Raw genomic sequence first — 19,852 nt, forward strand, 5'->3', positions numbered from 1 at the left:
TTTTATGTCAGTGAACTATTTAGATATGCATGTGCATGGTGTTAACATCCTGCAGTGTCATGTTTGATTGATTGCAACTTGTACTAGTAGATTGCACAGTACAGGACATATTCCCCACACTAAATGGTAACACCCCAATACGTTTTTCAACGTGTTTAAGTCGGGGTCCACGTGATGTTTGTCATTCATAAAAGGCTCATTTGTCAACAGTAAAAGGAGCAAGTCTCAGTTTGACTTGCTGTTTACTACACTAACACGTCATTTGGGCTTCCTTTTTGTCCCTGCTTGTGATTTTATTCAGCTTTTAGTTTGTGTTAAACACGCTGTATGTACAGTAAACATGTAGACAAAGAATAAACAGTCATAGCCAGTACAAAGTCACTCCATTAAAGACATTTCTAAGATGTAATATTTTGGGTTGGAGTCAATAACCAGGCGAGGTCTCTGTACTTCAGACTCACACACTTGCTGTCAGGTTGCACAATACAAGGTCAATCGTTGGCCAACCAAAAAGTAACCACAGACCACTATATCCAACTTTTTTATTTTTTTTTTTTACGCGTATATATTTATTGATGTACATATGTATATGTGCCCCAGGGCCGCCCGTGGCATAGGCCGTATAGGCAAATGCTGAGGGCGCCGTCCATCAGGGGGCGCCACGCCAGTGCCACAAATGTTGGAGAAAAAAAAAAAAAGTTGGTACTATTATTTCTAAATACAAAAAATAATCCCACGTTAATTAAAATGCAAAGTAAAGCCTATATAATAGAAATATTATTTGTTACAACATTACGCCCCCCCACACGGTGCGCCCCCTCCCTTCCCGATGACTCTTTTTGGACGTCACCACATCAAAAAATCAACACAAGATGTCAAAACGGCCAAAACTGTCAGGTGCCCAGGGAAGAAAAAAGAGAAAAGAAGAGGAGGAGAAAGGAGAAAAGACAGAGGTAGCAGGTAGGTAACGTTAGCCTACATGAAATTATTTGTCTGTTACAGAATGTGATAGTAACCTGGCTTTTTAGCATTAAGCTAATGTTACATGATTCGGCAATTGCTAATCAATAAATAGCTAGTTCTGTTTTAACGTTGGGTTAATATTGTGGAGGGGGCTAAATTGTCATGGAAAATAATAATGTAACGTTAGGTAATTACAGTACTCCCACCTTACATTCCTTGTATTAGATCTTTTAAGCAGGTGTTTTTTGTTTACATTGTTATTGCCTTCTGGTTAGCTAATGTTTGCCCTGCAGGTAATAGTCACTTTTCCACCCCTTTATATATTAGGTATAGTTGTAAGCCTAGTTGTTAAAGTGCACATCATTAATGTAAATTAAGCAATATGTATGTAAAAAATATTGTATTTCATATATTCATTTTTTATTTTTTGCATTCATTTATTTATTCATATTTTTTTTTATCTTGTTAACTATTCTGATTGTTAATTTGCTTTATTTAAGTTAAAAAAAAGGTCAAAGACAAAGCTATTCGGTTTCTTGTGAGTATATACACTTCACTGCCGATGTGGGGGGGCGCCACCTAAAATGTTGCCTAGGGCGCCAGATTGGTTAGGGCCGGGCCTGATGTGCCCTTATGTGGGCTCTGAACCGAGGATGTGGTTGTGGCTTGTGCAGCCCTTTGAGACACTTGTGATTTAGGGCTATACAAATAAACATTGATTTATTGATTGATATGTATATTATACACATTTCCTGGTAAAATATCAAACATACAAAATTACAAGAATGATGTAATTAAATGTGTGAACGTGGAATACGTGTGTACGTGTACTATGTGTGTACCTGTCTTTTTATTTTTATTTTTTTTAATAAACCTTTATTTATCAATTGCAACATTTACAGACAGTTATTCACCAGGAGATGGCAATAAACAACTTACATCACTCTATTACAGAAACATCAGGAAACCACAAAAGTCTTTTTTATAAAAGTGGTTTACAGTCTAGAAGAAATACTGCCAAAGACCTGTGGAGGGCAGCCACACGCCACGCATGCATTTAGTCCGCCGAAAAAGGAAAGAAGAAGAAGAAGAGAAGGCGTGGCCCTCTTTAACCGCATGAGAACATCCGCAGAACTCAGTATTTGTCTTTAAATCTGCCTTCATCTTTCATTTGCACCTTTATGCCAAATCGTCTACCACACTTGTTGATGTTTGCTGTGAGGACAAAACTGGACTCGTCTCAGTCAACTCTGAAGGCTAGCTTAGCTTGCTAGTTAGCTTAGCGTGTTAGCTGCTAACAAAGTCATCAATACATCGCTAAGCAGAGATTAGCTGTGACTACTTTAAAGTGTGTGAACATGTGTCAACTACAAATGTTGAGAGTGTTGGTGAATCAGCGACTAAATGCTGCTGTTGAAGAAATATTCGTAGTGTTCCAAAGAACCATCGCACAATACGAGGCGGAACTTTCTCGAACCAAAGAGGAGAACCATCAACTACTGGACGCTGTTTGCAAGAAACATCAACTTCAAGGTTTGTTTACAAATTACTCTCACATGTTGACTAACTTGATGTTATATAACTAACATGAGAGAAGAGTTGGAATAACTTGACTGGGTGGAGAAGGGAAAGTAGGAAGCTACTTCCTTTAGCATCGCATGAAGGAGTTCCTGCGATAATTACATTCTTCATTTGACGCCAAGAGCCTTAAAAGGTGCACAACATCATGCATTCACATTGTAACACACATGTGACAAAAGCCCTACACTTCAACGCTCGCAGAGCCAATCAGATCCCAGGATAGAACGCAGCATCAGCCAATCAGATCCCAGGATAGAACGCAGCATCAGCCAATCAGATCCCAGGATAGAACGCAGCATCAGCCAATCAGATCCCAGGATAGAACGCAGCATCAGCCAATCAGATCCCAGGATAGAACGCAGCATCAGCCAATCAGATCCCAGGATAGAACGCAGCATCAGCCAATCAGATCCCAGGATAGAACGCAGCATCAGCCAATCGTGTGCCGTGTACGAGCTGACGTGTCAAAATAGGTTGGCTGGTGTGTAGCAGTTTATTTGAGAGAATATAACAAATGATACAAATAGCGATGCACTGAGACTGCAGTAAGTGAAGTGTGGGAGCGAGGTAACATGGCGACTCAAAGTCACTGACTTGACTAATAAAGTGCGTGACAAATGTTAAGGTGGTATTATTAAATAGGTGTATAATTGTTTGGTTGTCAAATGTTAAGGTGGTAATATTAAATAGGTGTATAATTGTTTTGTTGTCAAATGTTAAGGTGGTATTAATAAATAAGTGTATAATTGTTTTGTTAAATGTTAGATGGTATTATTAAATAAATGTATAATTGTTTTGTTGTCAGATGTTAAGGTGGTACTAATAAATACATGTGTAATTGTTTTGATGTCAAATGTGAAGGTGGCATTATTAAACTAATGTATAATTGTTTTGTTGTCAAATGTTAAGCTGGTATTTATTAAATAAGTATAAATGTTTGGTTGGCAAATGTTAAGGTGGTATTATTAAATACCGTATTTTCCGCACTATTAGCCGCACCTAAAAACCACAAATTTACTCAAAAGCTGACAGTGCGGCTTTTAACCCGGTGCGCTTTATATATGGATTAATATTAAGATTCATTTTCATAAAGTTTCGGTCTCGCAACTGCGGTAAACAGCCGCCATCTTTTTTCCCCGTAGAACAGGAAGCGCTTCTTCTACGCAAGCAACCACCAAGGTAAGCACCCGCCCCCATAGAACAGGAAGCGCTTCTTCTTCTACTGTAAGCAACCACCCGCCCGCGTAGAAGAAGAAGAAGCGCGCGGATATCACCATACGTTTCATTTCCTTTGTGTGTTTACATCTGTAAAGACCACAAAATGGCTCCTACTAAACGACAGGTTTCCGGTTCATGAAAAGACGCAATCTCTCCATTCGCACACGGATTACTATTTCACAGCAACTGATATTCCTGTGAACCGCACTGTGGATACAACGGGAGCACGTACGGTGAATATTCGCACCACAGGGAATGAGAAGTCATCCTTCACTGTGGTTCTAGCTTGCCATGCTAATGGCCAGAAACTTCCACCCATGGTGATATTCAAAAGGAAGACCTTGCCAAAAGAGACCTTTCCAGCCGGCGTCATCATAAAAGCTAACTCGAAGGGATGGATGAAGAAAAGATGAGCGAGTGGTTAAGGTAAGTTTAAGTTTACGCGAAGAGGCCGGGTGGCTTTTTTCACGCAGCTCTGTCCATGTTGATATACGTATGTTTGTGATTGCACATTTGCGTACATTTTGGGAGTGAACAGAGTTGTTAGAACGCTGGTTTTTAATATATTATTAAAGTTTGACTGACCTATCTGACTGTTTTTTTGACATTCCTTTAGCGCAGTTAGATGCGGCTTACAACACGGGGCGGCTTATAGGTGGACAAAGTTTTGAAATATGCCGTTCATTGAAGGCGCGGCTTTTAACCCAGGGCGCCTTATGGTGCAGAAAATACGGTAAGTGTGTAATTATTTTGTTGTCAAATGTTGAGATGGTATTATTAAATAAGTGGATAATTGTTTTGTTGTCAAATGTTAAGGTGGTATTATTAAATAAGTGTATATATATAATTGTTTTGTTGTCAAATGTTAAGGTGGTATTATTAAATAAGTGTATATATAATTGTTTGGTTGTCAAATGTTAAGGTGGTATTATAAAATACATGTATAATTGTTTGGTTGTCAAATGTTAAGGTGGTATTATTAAATAGATGTATAATTGTTTGGTTGTCAAATGTTAAGGTGGTATTATTAAATAGGTGTTTAATTGTTTGGTTGTCAAATGTTAAGGTGGTATTTTTAAATAAGTGTATATATCATTATTTTGTTGTCAAATATTAAGGTGGTATTATTAAATAAGTGTATAATTGTTTGTTGTCAAATGTTGAGGTGGTATTATTAAATAAGTGGATAATTGTTTGGTTGTCAAATGTTAAGGTGGTATCATAAAATAGATGTATAATTGTTTGGTTGTCAAATGTTAAGGTGGTATTATTAAATAGGTGTATAATTGTTTGGTTGTCAAATGTTAAGGTGGTATTATTAAATAAGTGGATATATAATTATTTTGTTGTCAAATGTTAAGGTGGTATTATTAAATAAGTGTATATATGATTGTTTTGTTGACAATTTTAAGGTGGTATTATTAAATAGGTGTATAATTGTTTGGTTGTCAAATGTTAAGGTGGTATTATTAAATAAGTGTATATATAATAGTTTTGTTGTCAAATGTTAAGGTGGTATTATTAAATAGGTGTATAATTGTTTGGTTGTCAAATGTTAAGGTGGTATTATTAAATAGGTGTTTATCACCAGGAGAGATGAGGTCACCATCTTAGAGGCAAACCTTTCCTTTCATAACATGTACCAAAGATTACACATCCATCAGACTAAACTATTTACGGAAGTATTTCCAACATGGTGCAACCATCCCATGATGCAGTGCTGCTTACATGGACACGCCCATGCCCTAAAGACACTTGAACTGTCATCGTTAAAACCATTGAAAAAGACATGGAAATAAAGTACATCCATCCATCCATCTTCTTCCGCTTATCCGAGCTGGGCTCTCGGGGGCAGCAGCCTAAGCAGGGAGGCCCAGTCTTTCCTCTCTCTAGCCACTTCGTCCAGCTCCTCCCGGGGGATCCTGAGGCGTTCCCAGGCCAGCCGGGAGACATAGTTTTCCCAACGTGTCCTGGGTCTTCCCTGTGGCCTCCTACTGGTCGGGCGTGCCCTAAACACCTCCCTAGGGAGGCGTTCGGGTGGCATCCTGACCAGATGCCCGAACCACCTCATCTGGCTCCTCTCGATATGGAGGAGCATCGGCTTTACTTTGAGCTCCCTCTGGATGGCAGAGCTTCTCACCCTATCTCTAAGGGAGAGACCCGCCACCCGGCGGAGGAAACTCATTTGGGCCGCTTGTACCCGTGATCTTGTCCTTTCGGTCATAACCCAAAGCTCATGACCATAGGTGAGGATGGGAACGTAGATGGACCGGTAAATTGAGAGCTTTGCCTTCCGGCTCAGCTCCTTCTTCACCACAACGGATCGATACAGCGTCCGCATTACTGAAGACGCCGCACCGATCCGCCTGTCGATCTCACCATCCACTCTTCCCTCACTTGTGAACAAGACTCCCAGGTACTTCAACTCCTCCACTTGGGGCAAGATCTCCTCCCCAACCCGGAGATGGCACTCCACCCTTTCCCGAGCGAGAACCATGGACTCAGACTTGGAGGTGCTGATTCTCATCCCAGTCGCTTCACACTCGGCTGCGAACCGATCCAATGAGAGCTGAAGATCCAGGCCAGATGAAGCAATCAGGACCACATCATCTGTAAAAAGCAGAGACCTAATCCTGCAGCCACCAAACCGGATCCCCTCAACTCCCTGACTGCGCCTAGAAATTGTGTCCATAAAAGTTATGAACAGAATCGGTGACAAAGGGCGAGTCCAACCCTCACTGGAAACGTGTCCGACTTACTGCCGGCAATGCAGACCAAGCTCTGACACTGATCATACAGGGAGCGGACCGCCACAATCAGACAGTCCGACACCCCATACTCTCTGAGCACTCCCCACAGGACTTCCCGAGGGACACGGTCGAATGCCTTCTCCAAGTCCACAAAACACATGTAGACTGGTTGGGCAAACTCCCATGCACCCTCAAGGACCCTGCCAAGAGTATAGAGCTGGTCCACAGTTCCACGACCAGGACGAAAACCACACTGTTCTTCCTGAATCCGAGGTTCGACTATCCGGCGCAGCCTCCTCTCGAGTACACCTGTATAGACCTTACCAGGAAGGCTGAGGAGTGTGATCCCACGATAGTTGGAACACACCCTCTGATTCCCCTTCTTAAAGAGAGGAACCACCACCCCGGTCTGCCAATCCAGAGGTACCACCCCGAATGTCCACGCAATGCTGCAGAGTCTTGTCAACCAAGACAGCCCCACAGCATCCAGAGCCTTAAGGAACTCGGGGCGGATCTCATCCACCCCCAGGGCCTTGCCACCGGGGGACTTTTTAACTACCTCAGCAACCTCATCCCCAGAAATAGGAGAGCCCACCACAGATTCCCCAGGCACTGCTTCCTCATAGGAAGACGTGTTGGTGGGATTGAGGAGGTCTTCGAAGTGTTCCCTCCCCCGATCCACAACATCCGCAGTCGAGGTCAGCAGAACACCATCCCCACCATACACGGTGTTGACACTGCACTGCTTCCCCTTCCTGAGGCGGCGGATGGTGGTCCAGAATCGCTTCGAAGCCGTCCGGAAGTCGTTTTTCATGGCTTCCCCGAACTCCTCCCATGTCCGAGTTTTTGCCTCCGCAACCGCTGAAGCCGCACACCGTTTGGACTCTCGGTACCTGTCCGCTGCCTCAGGAGTCCTGTAAGCCAAAAAAACCCGATAGGACTTTTTTTTCCAGCTTGACGGCATCCCTTACCGCTGGTGTCCACCAACGGCTTGTAGGATTACCGCCACGACAGGCACCAACTACCTTGCGGCCACAGCTCCAATCAGCCGCCTCGACAATAGAGGTGCGGAACATGGTCCACTCGGACTCATTGTCCAGCACCTCCCTCGTGACATGTTCAAAGTTCTTCCGGAGGTGGGAATTGAAACTCTCTCTGACAGGAGACTCTGCTAGACGTTCCCAGCAGACCCTCACAATGCGTTTGGGCCTGCCAGGTCTGTCTGGCATCCTTCCCCACAATCGCAGCCATCTCCGCCCCTCTCTTCACCCGAGTGTCCAAAACATGAGGCCGCAAATCCGATGACACAACTACAAAGTCGATCATGGAACTGCGGCCTAGGGTGTCCTGGTGCCAAGTGCACATATGGACACCCTTATGTTTGAACATGGTGTTTGTTATGGACAATCTGTGATGAGCACAAAAGTCCAATAACAAAACACCACTCGGGTTCAGATCCGGGCGGCCATTCTTCCCAATCACGCCTCTCCAGGTTTCACTGTCGCTGCCAACATGAGCGTTGAAGTCCCCCAGTAGGACAAGGGAATCACCCGGGGGAGCACTTTCCAGTACTTCCTCGAGTGTATCCAAAAAGGGTGGGTACTCCGAACTGCTGTTTGGTGCGTAAGCACAAACAACAGTCAGGACCCGTCCCTCCACCCGAAGGCGCAGGGAAGCTACCCTCTCGTCCACTGGATTGAACGCCAACGTGCAGGCTTTGAGCCGGGGGGGGCAACAAGAATTGCCACCCCAGCCCGTCGCCTCTCACTACGTGCAACGCCAGTGTGGAAGAGAGTCCAGCCCCTCTCGAGAGAACTGGTTCCAGAGCCCTTGTTGTGCGTCGAAGTGAATACGACTATATCCAGCCGGAACTTTTTCACCTGGCGCACGAGCTCGGGCTTCCCCCCCCCCAGCGAGGTGACAGTCCATGTCCCAAGAGCTAGCTTATGTAGCCGAGGATCGGACCGCCAAGTGCCCTGCCTTCGGCTGGCGCCCAGCTCACATGTGTGGTGAGCCCATTGGAGGGGGGACCCACGTCGCCTCTTCGGGCTGTGCAAGCCCGGCCACCAGGCGCTCGCCATCGTGCCCCAACCCCGGGCCTGCCTCCAGAGTGGGGGCCCCGGTGACCCGCAGGGAAATCGGATTCTCGGTTTTTGTAATTCCATAGAAGTCTTTGAATAAAGTACATATTATAGAAAATAACTATAAGTGGCATCGTTAAAGGAAATAAAGTACATTTCATAGAAAATAACTACAAATGAATAGCGGATTCTTCTATGTTGCATATGAACAATCTGTAGTGGGACCAACAGTAAAGATATCTGTAAAGTCTTTAAAAACCTAAACTCTCTATATGTATGTATGTATGTATGTATGAATGTATGTGTATGTATGTGTATATATATATATGTATGTGTGTATGTATATATATATATATATATTATTATTATTATTATTATTATTTTATTTTTTTAATCTATTTAATATATTTAACTTATTCTGTTAAATTATATATGGGTACGCGTGTATGTGGGTGTGTGTACGTTTGTATATATGTATGGTGAAATCTGTGTGTATGTATGTAGGTACATATGTATGTGTCGCTGCCCCGGTGTGCATTGCTGATCGCGGCGCCGGGTCTGCTGAGGTGCCGTGGCATGCCGGCTGTGGGCGCAGGGCTGGGCCCTTATGGCTTTTTGCCGGATGGGATGCCTGGTGGGTGGTGGGCGGGGGGGGCCTGGACGTGCGGGAGGGGCTGCGGGGTTTGGTGGCGTTGGGCACTGTTGGCGACCAGGCCTCTTGTTTATTTTTATTTATTTTATTTTATTTAAAGGGTTTATTTTTATTTTATTATTATTTTTTTTTTCTTTTCTTTCTATTTTTTTTTTTTTTAATTTTGTATTTATTTATTTTATTTTTTGTGTGTGTGTGTTGTGTATGTATGTGTTTGTGTATATGTGGGCTTATGTATATGTGTGTGGGTGTATTAATGTGTATATATGTGTGGATGTGTATGTTTATATGTATATGCATGCGTGTGTATATGTGTGTATGTGTATGTATATGTATATGCATGTATGTATGTGTATATGAGTGTGTAGGTGTGTGCATGGGTGTGGATGTCCGGTGGCTCAATTGGCCTGGCGGTGGATGAGTTGGGGTAGGTGGGTTGGTGGCCTCGGTGGTAGCCGGGGGTGTGCGTTGTTGTGGTTTACGGGGTCGGTCGCTTTTTTGTTTTGGTTTCGGCGGCCGCGGGTGTTTACGCTGCGGACGGGCGGTGGTGGTGATGGTTGCTGCGGTGATACCAGCGCTTGGCATCGCTGTGTTGGGTTGGAGTGGTTGGGGGACTGTGGCTGGTGTCTGTGCGCTTGTGGGGTTGTGGGGCTGGCTGGCGTTGGCTTGCCGGCTGGTTTGGGGGCTGGCGGGCGGACGGGATGCATTGGCTTCTTGCCCCGTTGGGGGGCTCCTTCCCCTGGCCGGGACTCGTATGGGCACGTTGCTGTGTGGATGGCCGGGATGCGGTGTTTGCATTGGGCGTGGGGGCTGTGCGGTTTCTCTGCGTTTGGTTGCCGGTATGGGCTCTGCAGGGTTGGGTTGGGGCGGGCGGGGGCTGGCTTTGTTTGGCGGGGGGAGGGGCTCGCGTGGCGTCACGTTAAAGTGGTCTGGTGTGGGTCACGGGCTGTGGCGGGGGGTGGCGGCCTCCTGGCCGTAGTTCCTGGTTGTCGGCCGCGTGGACTGGGGGGATGTCCGGGCCCTCTACTCCTCCTACTTATAGCGCACACAGTCACACATATATAGGACTTTGGGGATTGTCCTGCGGGGAGGCATGGCGGGGGGTTGAGGATGCCTCCAATGGGGCTCCAGTCCTCCTGTCTTGTCCCCTGCTCGTCCATCCCTCAATCTTAGCTGCATATTAGACACTTAGGATTTGGGGGGCTTGGTTTGGTTGGGACCCACCATGACCTTGATGTCCCCCAATTTTAATCGCATTATTAGTTCCCACAAGCATACATATCTCACTCACGCTACAGTACACACATCAATAGGGACTGGAGGTCGGCTGTAACGGCTGACCTCCTAATTTTAACTACACAGTAGACACTCTGGGGGCCTTGTACACATGCATGGGGGGTTTGGGGTTCGGCGCACCCCTCATTGCCTCGTCGGCCGGGGGGACTGCGGTCTGGTGGCCTGCCAGGCTTTTATTCATTTATTATTGTTATATATTTTTTTTAATTTTTAATGTATTTATTATTTTTATTTTTATTATTTACTTATTTTTATTTTATTTTATTTTTTAAATTTTATTTTTTATTTTATTTTATTTTTTTATTTTTTATTTTTTTAATCTTATTATTTATTTGTGTGTGGCGTCGCGCGGGTCTCACTTCCTGTTGGATGGGGTCCGTGCCCGTGTGGCCCGACCTTGCGCTGTGGGGTCTCTGTTGGTGACTTGGTGTGGTGGCGGCGCAGCCCCCGTGTCTGGTCTGGATGCTGTGTCTCGGTTGTTTGGGCGGTGGTGTGTTTGTGCGGGTTTGGGTTGGGGTGGGGGGCCTTTTGGTTGGGGGGGTTGTTGGTGTCTCTTGTTTGCGTGTTGCCGTTCGGGCTGACCGGCGGGCTGGCGCCGGCTGGTCTCCGTGGCCCTGGTGGTGTGTGGTTGCTCGTCGCAGTTTTTTTTTTGATCGCTTTGATTTGATTGGCTGGTGCTGGCTGTCTGGGGTTATTGCGGCTGCTGTTTCTGTTGCCGTTTGTTTGTGGTGTGGGCGCCCGTGGCTGCTGGGTCTGGTGCAGGGGTGTGGCTGATGTTGTGACTGATGGCAGCGCGCGCGCGTGATGGCTGTCGGGGCTGACGAACTGTGTATATGTATGTATATGTGTGTGTATGTATGTATGTTTATATATGTGTATGTGTACATATGTGTATGTATATGTGTATGTGTGGGTATGTATACGTGTATGTGTGTATGTGTATGTATATATGTATGTATGTATGTATATTTCTGGGGGTACGCTCTGGGCCTGCCTGTCAGACGGGGGTCGACGCCTCAGGCTACTGCATCCGAACTGCGTGTCTGGAGCTCCTGGGTCCCGCTGTCCATCCCTTCCGGGTGCCCGTCTTGGTTGGGGCCTGTTGGGCCTAGTCCCTGCGTCTGTTGTGGTAGCTTGGTGCTGCAAGGTATTCCGAGGTGCTGCGAGTCGGCCAGTTGCTGGGGTAGTGACCTTGTTTGTCAGCATGTCTGTGATCTTCTTTTAATTCTTTTTTTTTTTAATTAATTAATTAATTAATTAATTTATTTATTTATTTTTTAATATATTTTATTAATATTATTTTTTAATTTTCCCCTCCCTCGGGGGGGGGCTCGGCGGGGCGGTTGCTGGTTGTTCCATCTCCATCGTTGGGGTCCCTGCGGGTGGGGTGGGTGGTTCCCGTGGCCCTGTGCCTGGGTGGTCCTGCGGTGGCCGGTTTGGGTGGGGTGGCCGGGGGCTGGCCTCGCCGCGCTCTCCGGGGGTGGGGGGTGGGCTCGTGGGGGCCCGGTTGCCGGTGGGGCGGGGGCGGTCTTCCCGTCCGGTTGCGGGGAGTCTCTGGGTCCCTCGGGCGGGGCGTCTCGCCTTCTGCCCGTGTGGGGTGTGGTCTCTCGCTGGCTTGGGGTCTGGCTGTCCCCTGCTTTTCTCGTGCTCTGTCCTCTGCCGGGTGCGTCTGTCTGCGGCCTGCTGCTGGCCCTTGTGGGCGGTACGGTGGGTCGGGCTCTGGGGTTCCTGTCGCTGGCCGGCTTGGCTGCGTGGGGGCGGTGGTCCCTGGTTCCCTGGGCACCACGCCTCCTGTTTGTGGGTTGGGCTCTCGGGGGTGATGGGGCCGTGCTCTGGCTCCCACGCACTCTGGGAGTCGAATGTATTGTACATGCAAATTCACATATGCTCACATACGTACATAGGTACCTACGCTCCCACATACATACACAAATACAGTACATATTTACCTACCTAATGTTCGTACATCCACACGCACATTCAATATACAAACATACACATACACATACTGTACATATACATTCACTGTACAAACACATATACACATTCTGTACATATACATTCATTGTACAAACACATATACACATTCTGTACATATACAAGTACATATGCATACTTACACTCATGCACATAATCACGTTTCATCAAACATATATTAACGTTGTTGCCCTAGGGTAAACTGGGTGTAACACATGGCACACTGACAAAGCTTAACCTATTGTGACTATAACAATCTACAAGGTTAATGTAGGTTGCTTCTCTTTCTCCCCCTCCATTTTTCTGCATTCTTTCGTATCTCAAGTTATCATTACGTATATGTATTGTTGCATTTAAACAACTGTATTGTTGATAATAAAGGTAAATTATTGGTATTGTTCATTATCAATAGCGCTATTTCTATTGGTATTTGTATTGATCCATTTGTAGTGTAATAATGCTCATTGTTATTTCTGTATTATTTTTTATTTTTCGCTAACTGCTTATTTGCTATTACTTTTACCATCATATTTGTACATGTCATATTTGCTGATGTTGCTCTATTGTTGTTGTTGTTTGCTGTTGTTGTTTTTGTCTCTCTGTCTAATCCCCCTCTTGTCCCCACAATTTCCCCCTCTGTCTTCTTTTTTTTTCTCTTTCTATCCCCTCCTGCTCCGGACCAAATGATAATATAAATACATGTAATCAAGTCAAATACAAATAAGGCAACAAGAGAAGTATCCTACACTTCTCTTTTGTAAAGTAAATGTGAACAGCCGACATGGGCATCTACATCAACTATATGATTTGCCTGAGAAGCTGGACAGGACATAAAAAAAAAACCAAAAAAAAAAAAAAAAAAAAAAAAACTAAACTCTTTGCCTGTACTGTTCTGGGCAAGACCATGGTCAGCTCCTCGGGACCGTAAAAGGTGGTTTGATGCTCATAAACTATCAACATAAATACAACCAAATATATCCTTTTTGGTACCGTATTTTCCGCACCATAAGGCGCCCTGGGTTATAAGCCGCGCCTTCAATGAACGGCATATTTCAAAACTTTGTCCACCTATAAGCCGCCCCGTGTTGTAAGCCGCATCTAACTGCGCTAAAGGAATGTCAAAAAAACAGTCAGATAGGTCAGTCAAACTTTAATAATATATTAAAAACCAGCGTGATGTGGGCGCGCATGGAGTCGTATATCAACATGGACGGAGCTGCGTGAAAAAAGCCACCCGGCCTCTTCGCGTAAACTTAAACTTACCTTAACCACTCGCTCATCTTTTCTTCATCCATCCATCCCTTCGAGTTAGCTTTTATGATGACGCCGGCTGGAAAGGTCTCTTTTGGCAAGGTCTTCCTTTTGAATATCACCATGGGTGGAAGTTTCTGGCCATTAGCATGGCAAGCTAGAACCACAGTGAAGGATGACTTCTCATTCCCTGTGGTGCGAATATTCACCGTACGTGCTCCCGTTGTATCCACAGTGCGGTTCACAGGAATATCAAAAGTCAGTGGAACCTCGTCCATGTTGATAATGTTCTCTGGCCGGATCTTTTTTTCAGCTATCTTGTTTTTACAATATGCACGGAAAGTAGCCAGCTTTTCTTGAAAGTCTTTAGGCAGTTGCTGTGAAATAGTAGTCCGTGTGCGGATGGAGAGATTGCGTCTTTTCATGAACCGGAAACCTGTCGCTTAGTAGGAGCCATTTTGTGGTCTTTACAGATGTAAACACACAAAGGAAATGAAACGTAATATCCGCGCGCTTCTTCTTCTTCTACGGGGGCGGGTGGTTGCTTACAGTAGAAGAAGAAGCGCTTCCTGTTCTATGGGGGCGGGTGCTTACCTTGGCGGTTGCTTGCCGTAGAAGAAGAAGCACTTCCTCTTCTACGGGGAAAAAAGATGGCGGCTGTTTACCGTAGTTGCGAGACCGAAACTTTATGAAAATGAATCTTAATATTAATCCATATATAAAGCGCACCGGGTTGTAAGCCGCACTGTCAGCTTTTGAGTAAATTTGTGGTTTTTAGGTGCGGCTAATAGTGCGGAAAATACGGTAATGATAATATCGCCCAGCCCTAGTAGATCTTGACCACAAATATGATGGAGCATTTAAAAAGGAAAGTTGTAATCAACTCTGAAATGGACTTGAAGCAAAGAACGCAGAAGTGTGTTTAAGAGTTGTGCTGCGGCATTTTGTACCAGGAAGCCAAATATTCAGACTGTGTTTCAGTCAAAAATGTTGGTTGCAATCCTTCTTCTTGTGTTCTGCAGACGTCCGTGAAGAACATCTTCTCCCTGAGCAGCAGGAGTGGACGGAGCAAGAGGAGCCACAGACCCTGCGCATCAAAGAGGAAGAGGAGGAACACAGCATCAGTCAGGAGTTCCCAGTGACCGGTGTGGTTGTGAAGAGTGAAGATGATGAGGTCAAAGGTGAAAGTGAGGAGGAGCCTCCAAGAGAAGCTGATGGAGACCACTGTGGAGGACCACCAACAAACAAGTTTGTAGCTCCACTATCAAGGTCGCACTCTCCTGACACTGATGAAGCTGGTCAAACACGTCACACTGACAACACACACTCGAAATGTTCTCACTGTGACAAAACTTTTAAATACCGCAGTTATCTGAGAATACACATGAGAACGCACACTGGAGAGAAACCGTTCATGTGCTCAGTTTGTTGCAAAAGATTCTCTCTAAAGGAGAATTTGAAAAAACACACAAGACTACACACTGGAGAGAAACCATTCATGTGCTTAATTTGTAGTAAACGATTCACCAGGAAGGCACATTTGATATTCCACACAAGTATACACACTGGTGTAAGACCCTTTAGTTGTTCAGTCTGTGGTAAAGGTTATATGCAAAATGCTGATTTGACAGTACACATGCGAAAACACACTGGTGAAAAACCATTTTCCTGTCCAAACTGCAACAAAAGCTTTTGTTACCGATCAGCACTTGTAAGACACATGAGGAGACACACAGGCGAGAAAGCATCGAGTTGCAGTTTGAAAGGTTCTCCTATAAGTACCAGTGTAAGGAACACATGTTCCAAATCAACTGTCAAAACATGAACTAACAGCATCAACACTTCTAGCATGTGTGGAACAATCTTCTACCACGTATTATTAGATTGTTGTGGATTTAGGCTTTATTTCAGCCAAGTACATGCATTAATATTTGTTCAAAAATAAAAAATGTTATTAGAATGAAAACGTGTAAGCTTAAGCATGAACTGAGTTTGCTTACATTTATATTCCATCCATCCATGTTTACCCCTTGTACCTTTCACTTGAAGAAATGATATTATATATGTATACGTATACATATGTAGATACATGTATGTGATGATGAAACAAAAATGGAGCTGTCTGGCCACAATACCCAGCAATATGTTTGGAGGAGAAAAGGTGAGGCCTTTAATCCCAGGAACACCAAGCCTACCGTCAAGCATGGTGGTGGTAGTATTATGCTCTGGGCCTGTTTTGCTGCCAATGGAACTGCTGCTTTAAATGAGACAATGAAAAAGGAGGATTAGCTCCAAATTGTTCAAGACAATCTAAAATCATCAGCCCGGAGGTTGGGTCTTGGGCGCAGTTGGGTGTTCCAACAGGACAGTGACCCCAAACACACCTCAAAAGTGGTAAAGGAATGGCTAAATCAATGAAGGTTTTAGAATGGCCTTCCCAAAGTCCTGACTTAAACGTGTGGACAATGCTGAAGAAACAAGTCCATGTCAGAAAATTAGCTGAACTGCACCAATTTTGTCAAGAGGAGTGGTCAAGTGGTCAAGCAGAAGCTCGTGGATGGCTACCAAAAGTGCCTTATTGCAGGTACACTTGCCAAGGGACATGTAAGCAAATATGAACATTGCTGTATGTATACTTTTCACCCTCACATTTTCAGTAGAGCCATAATAAATTCATCAAAGAAGCAAACTTCATGAATGTTTTTTCTGACCAACAAGTATGTGCTCCAATCACTACATCACAAACAAGAGTTGTAGAAATGATTGGAAACTCAAGACAGCCATGACATGATGTTCTTTACAAGTGTTCATACACCTTTGACCACCACTATATATATATATATATATATATATATATATATATATATATATATACACAGTAGATAGTACTTTATTGATTCCTTCAGGAGAGTTCCCTCACATACACATATATATATATATATATATATATATATATATATATATATATATGTATGTATGTATGTATGTAATGTAAATACATGAGCATGAGGTATGAACATAGTTGTGAAAGTGTGCCACACTAAGTGTGATGAAGCAGCTCAGTCTGGCTGCACAATGCTGATGTCATATAGAAATGAATGGAGAATAATAAGCACTGTTGATTTAGACATGGTCTATGTCGCCCTCTAGTGGTAGGATAAGGTAACTACCGTGTAAAAGGGCGAAAGTTGAGCTGTGACTATATATATATATATATATATATATATATATATATATATATAGTGATAGTGATATCATATATATATATATATATATAGTCGCAGTATAAATAAATACTTATGAATGAATTATATATATATATATATATATATATATATATATATAGTCACAGTATAAATAAATACTTATGAATGAATGAATGAATTATATATATATCTATATATATATATATATATATATATATATATATATATACCGTATTTTCCGCACCATAAGGCGCCCTGGGTTAAAAGCCGCGCCTTCAATGAACGGCATATTTCAAAACTTTGTCCACCTATAAGCCGCCCCGTGTTGTAAGCCACATCTAACTGCGCTAAAGGAATGTCAAAAAAAACAGTCAGATAGGTCAGTCAAACTTTAATAATATATTAAAAACCAGCGTTCTAACAACTCTGTTCACTCCCAAAATGTACGCAAATGTGCAATCACAAAAATAGTAAAATTCAAAATAGTGCAGAGCAATAGCAACATAATGTTGCTCGAACGTTAATGTCACAACACACAAAATAAACATAACGCTCACTTTCTGAAGTTATTCTTCATTCGTAAATCCCTCGAATTATTCTCCTTCGGTGTCCGAATTGAAAAGTTGGGCGTATGTCGTCCGGCGCTGTCTCCCTGTCTTAGTGAAGGTGTGTTCGCCTTCTGTCATCCATTGTTCCCACGCAGTTAGCAGTCTAGCTTTGAATGCCCTGTTGACACCAATATCTAGCGGCTGGAGGTCTTTTGTCAATCCACCCGGAATGACGGCGAGTATTGAATTAAGCGCGTAAGCGTGTCTCTCAATGTGATGTTATGAGCTAGCAAATATAACAACTACACTACCCAGCATGCAACGATAGTGACGAGCATGCGCGGTAGCCCTGAGAAGCGTTGTTGTATGCTGGCAGTTAGAATGTGGTTATGAGCACGCTGTGAGTAAACGTTGAGAACTCAGTTAACACGCCTCGTCTGCATTATTTATAATTAGACAGACAACACACTTAATAGGAGCCATTTTGGGGTCTTTACATAAACACACAAATGGAAATGAAACGTCACATATCCCAGCATGCACCGCGCGCTTCTTCTTCCGGGGCGGGTGGTTGCTTACAGTAGAAGAAGAAGCGCTTCCTGTTCTATGGGGGCGGGTGCTTACCTTGGTGGTTGCTTACAGTAGAAGAAGAAGCGCTTCCTGTTCTACGGGGGAAAAAGATGGCGGCTGTTTACCGTAGTTGCGAGATCGAAACTTTATGAAAATGAATCTTAATATTAATCCATATATAAAGCGCACCGGGTTAAAAGCCGCACTGTCAGCTTTTGAGTAAATTTGTGGTTTTTAGGTGCGGCTAATAGTGCGGAAAATACGGTATATATATATATAGTCACAGTATAAATAAATACTTATGAATGAATTAGTCATTTGACTTGTTAGTAAGCACATATGTCTGAACTATTTCAATCAGAATCCAAAAGTTGATGTTTGAAATAGAGCCACTGAATGTGTGTTAGTCAATTTGATTAGTCAACGACTAATCCATGACTAGTCAACTATCAAGTTAGTGGTTAGTTACAGGGTCAATCAGCAGATGCCCTGTTTATAAAGTTAGTATAGGTAAACACGACCCTCCACTTCTCCCACGCATCCATCATGCGTCCATCATGCGTCCATCATGCGTCCATCATGCGTCCATCATGCGTCCATCATGCATCCATCATGCATCCATCATGCATCCAGCAGACAGGTTCCCTCTCGTCTCGTCCAGACGATCTAGTCATACCAATCAGTTCCTTGTTTTAAGTGGAGAGGACAGTGCGGGGAGAGGCTCAAAGGGATGAGATAAGGGAGAGGTCAAAGGGATGAGATAAGGGAGAGGTCAAAGGGATGAGATAAGGGAGAGGCTCAAAGGGATGAGATAAGGGAGAGGTCAAAGGGATGATAAGGGAGAGGTCAAAGGGATGAGATAAGGGAGAGGCCAAAGGGATGAGATAAGGGAGAGGCTCAAAGGGATGAGATAAGGGAGAGGTCAAAGGGATGATAAGGGAGAGGTCAAAGGGATGAGATAAGGGAGAGGTCAAAGGGATGATAAGGGAGAGGTCAAAGGGATGAGATAAGGGAGAGGTCAAAGGGATGAGATAAGGGAGAGGTCAAAGGGATGATAAGGGAGAGGTCAAAGGGATGATAAGGGAGAGGTCAAAGGGATGAGATAAGGGAGAGGTCAAAGGGATGAGATAAGGGAGAGGTCAAAGGGATGATAAGGGAGAGGTCAAAGGGATGAGATAAGGGAGAGGTCAAAGGGATGATAAGGGAGAGGTCAAAGGGATGAGATAAGGGAGAGGTCAAAGGGATGAGATAAAGGAGAGGCTCAAAGGGATGAGATAAGGGAGAGGTCAAAGGGATGAGATAAGGGAGAGGCTCACAGAGATGAGATAAGGGAGAGGTCAAAGGGATGAGATAAGGGAGAGGTCAAAGGGATGAGATAAGGGAGAGGCTCACAGAGATGAGATAAGGGAGAGGTCAAAGGGATGAGATAAGGGAGAGGCTCACAGAGATGAGATAAGGGAGAGGTCAACGGGATGATAAGGGAGAAGCTCAAAGAGATGAAATAAGGGAGAGGCTCAAAGGGATGAGATAAGGGAGAGGCTCAAAGGGATGAGATAAGGGAGAGGTCAAAGAGATGAAATAAGGGAGAGACTCAAAGGGATGAGATAAGGGAGAGGTCAAAGAGATGAAATAAGGGAGAGGCTCAAAGGGATGAGATAAGGGAGAGGTCAAAGGGATGAGATAAGGGAGAGGGAAGGGAAGCGTCAGCATCTGTTGAGAGCAAGCAAGAAGAAATGGGAGGTTTGAAAAAGACATGATG

At 44.2% G+C, this 19,852-nt stretch overlaps 1 protein-coding gene across 1 annotated transcript; it reads left to right on the plus strand.

Moving 5' to 3' along the window:
* The first annotated feature begins 2,045 nt into the window (after nucleotides 1-2,045).
* Nucleotides 2,046-16,455, plus strand: LOC133577323 (uncharacterized). Its single transcript, XM_061931041.2, has 2 exons — nucleotides 2,046-2,496; nucleotides 14,792-16,455. Exons 1-2 carry the CDS (start codon nucleotides 2,322-2,324, stop codon nucleotides 15,592-15,594), a joined length of 978 nt encoding a protein of 325 aa, XP_061787025.2. The 5' UTR covers nucleotides 2,046-2,321; the 3' UTR covers nucleotides 15,595-16,455.
* The last annotated feature ends 3,397 nt before the right edge of the window (nucleotides 16,456-19,852 follow it).

Source organism: Nerophis lumbriciformis, linkage group LG37, assembly GCF_033978685.3.
Source record: "Nerophis lumbriciformis linkage group LG37, RoL_Nlum_v2.1, whole genome shotgun sequence".
In the NCBI taxonomy this organism is placed as follows: Eukaryota; Metazoa; Chordata; class Actinopteri; order Syngnathiformes; family Syngnathidae; genus Nerophis; species Nerophis lumbriciformis.

Coding starts and splice junctions, on each gene's coding strand:
- LOC133577323 (XM_061931041.2), top strand. CDS start 2,322: ATGTGTCAACTACAAATGTTGAGAGTGTTGGTGAATCAGCGACTAAAT. Junction 2,497..14,791: donor CAAGAAACATCAACTTCAAG/GTTTGTTTACAA, acceptor TGTGTTCTGCAG/ACGTCCGTGAAGAACATCTT.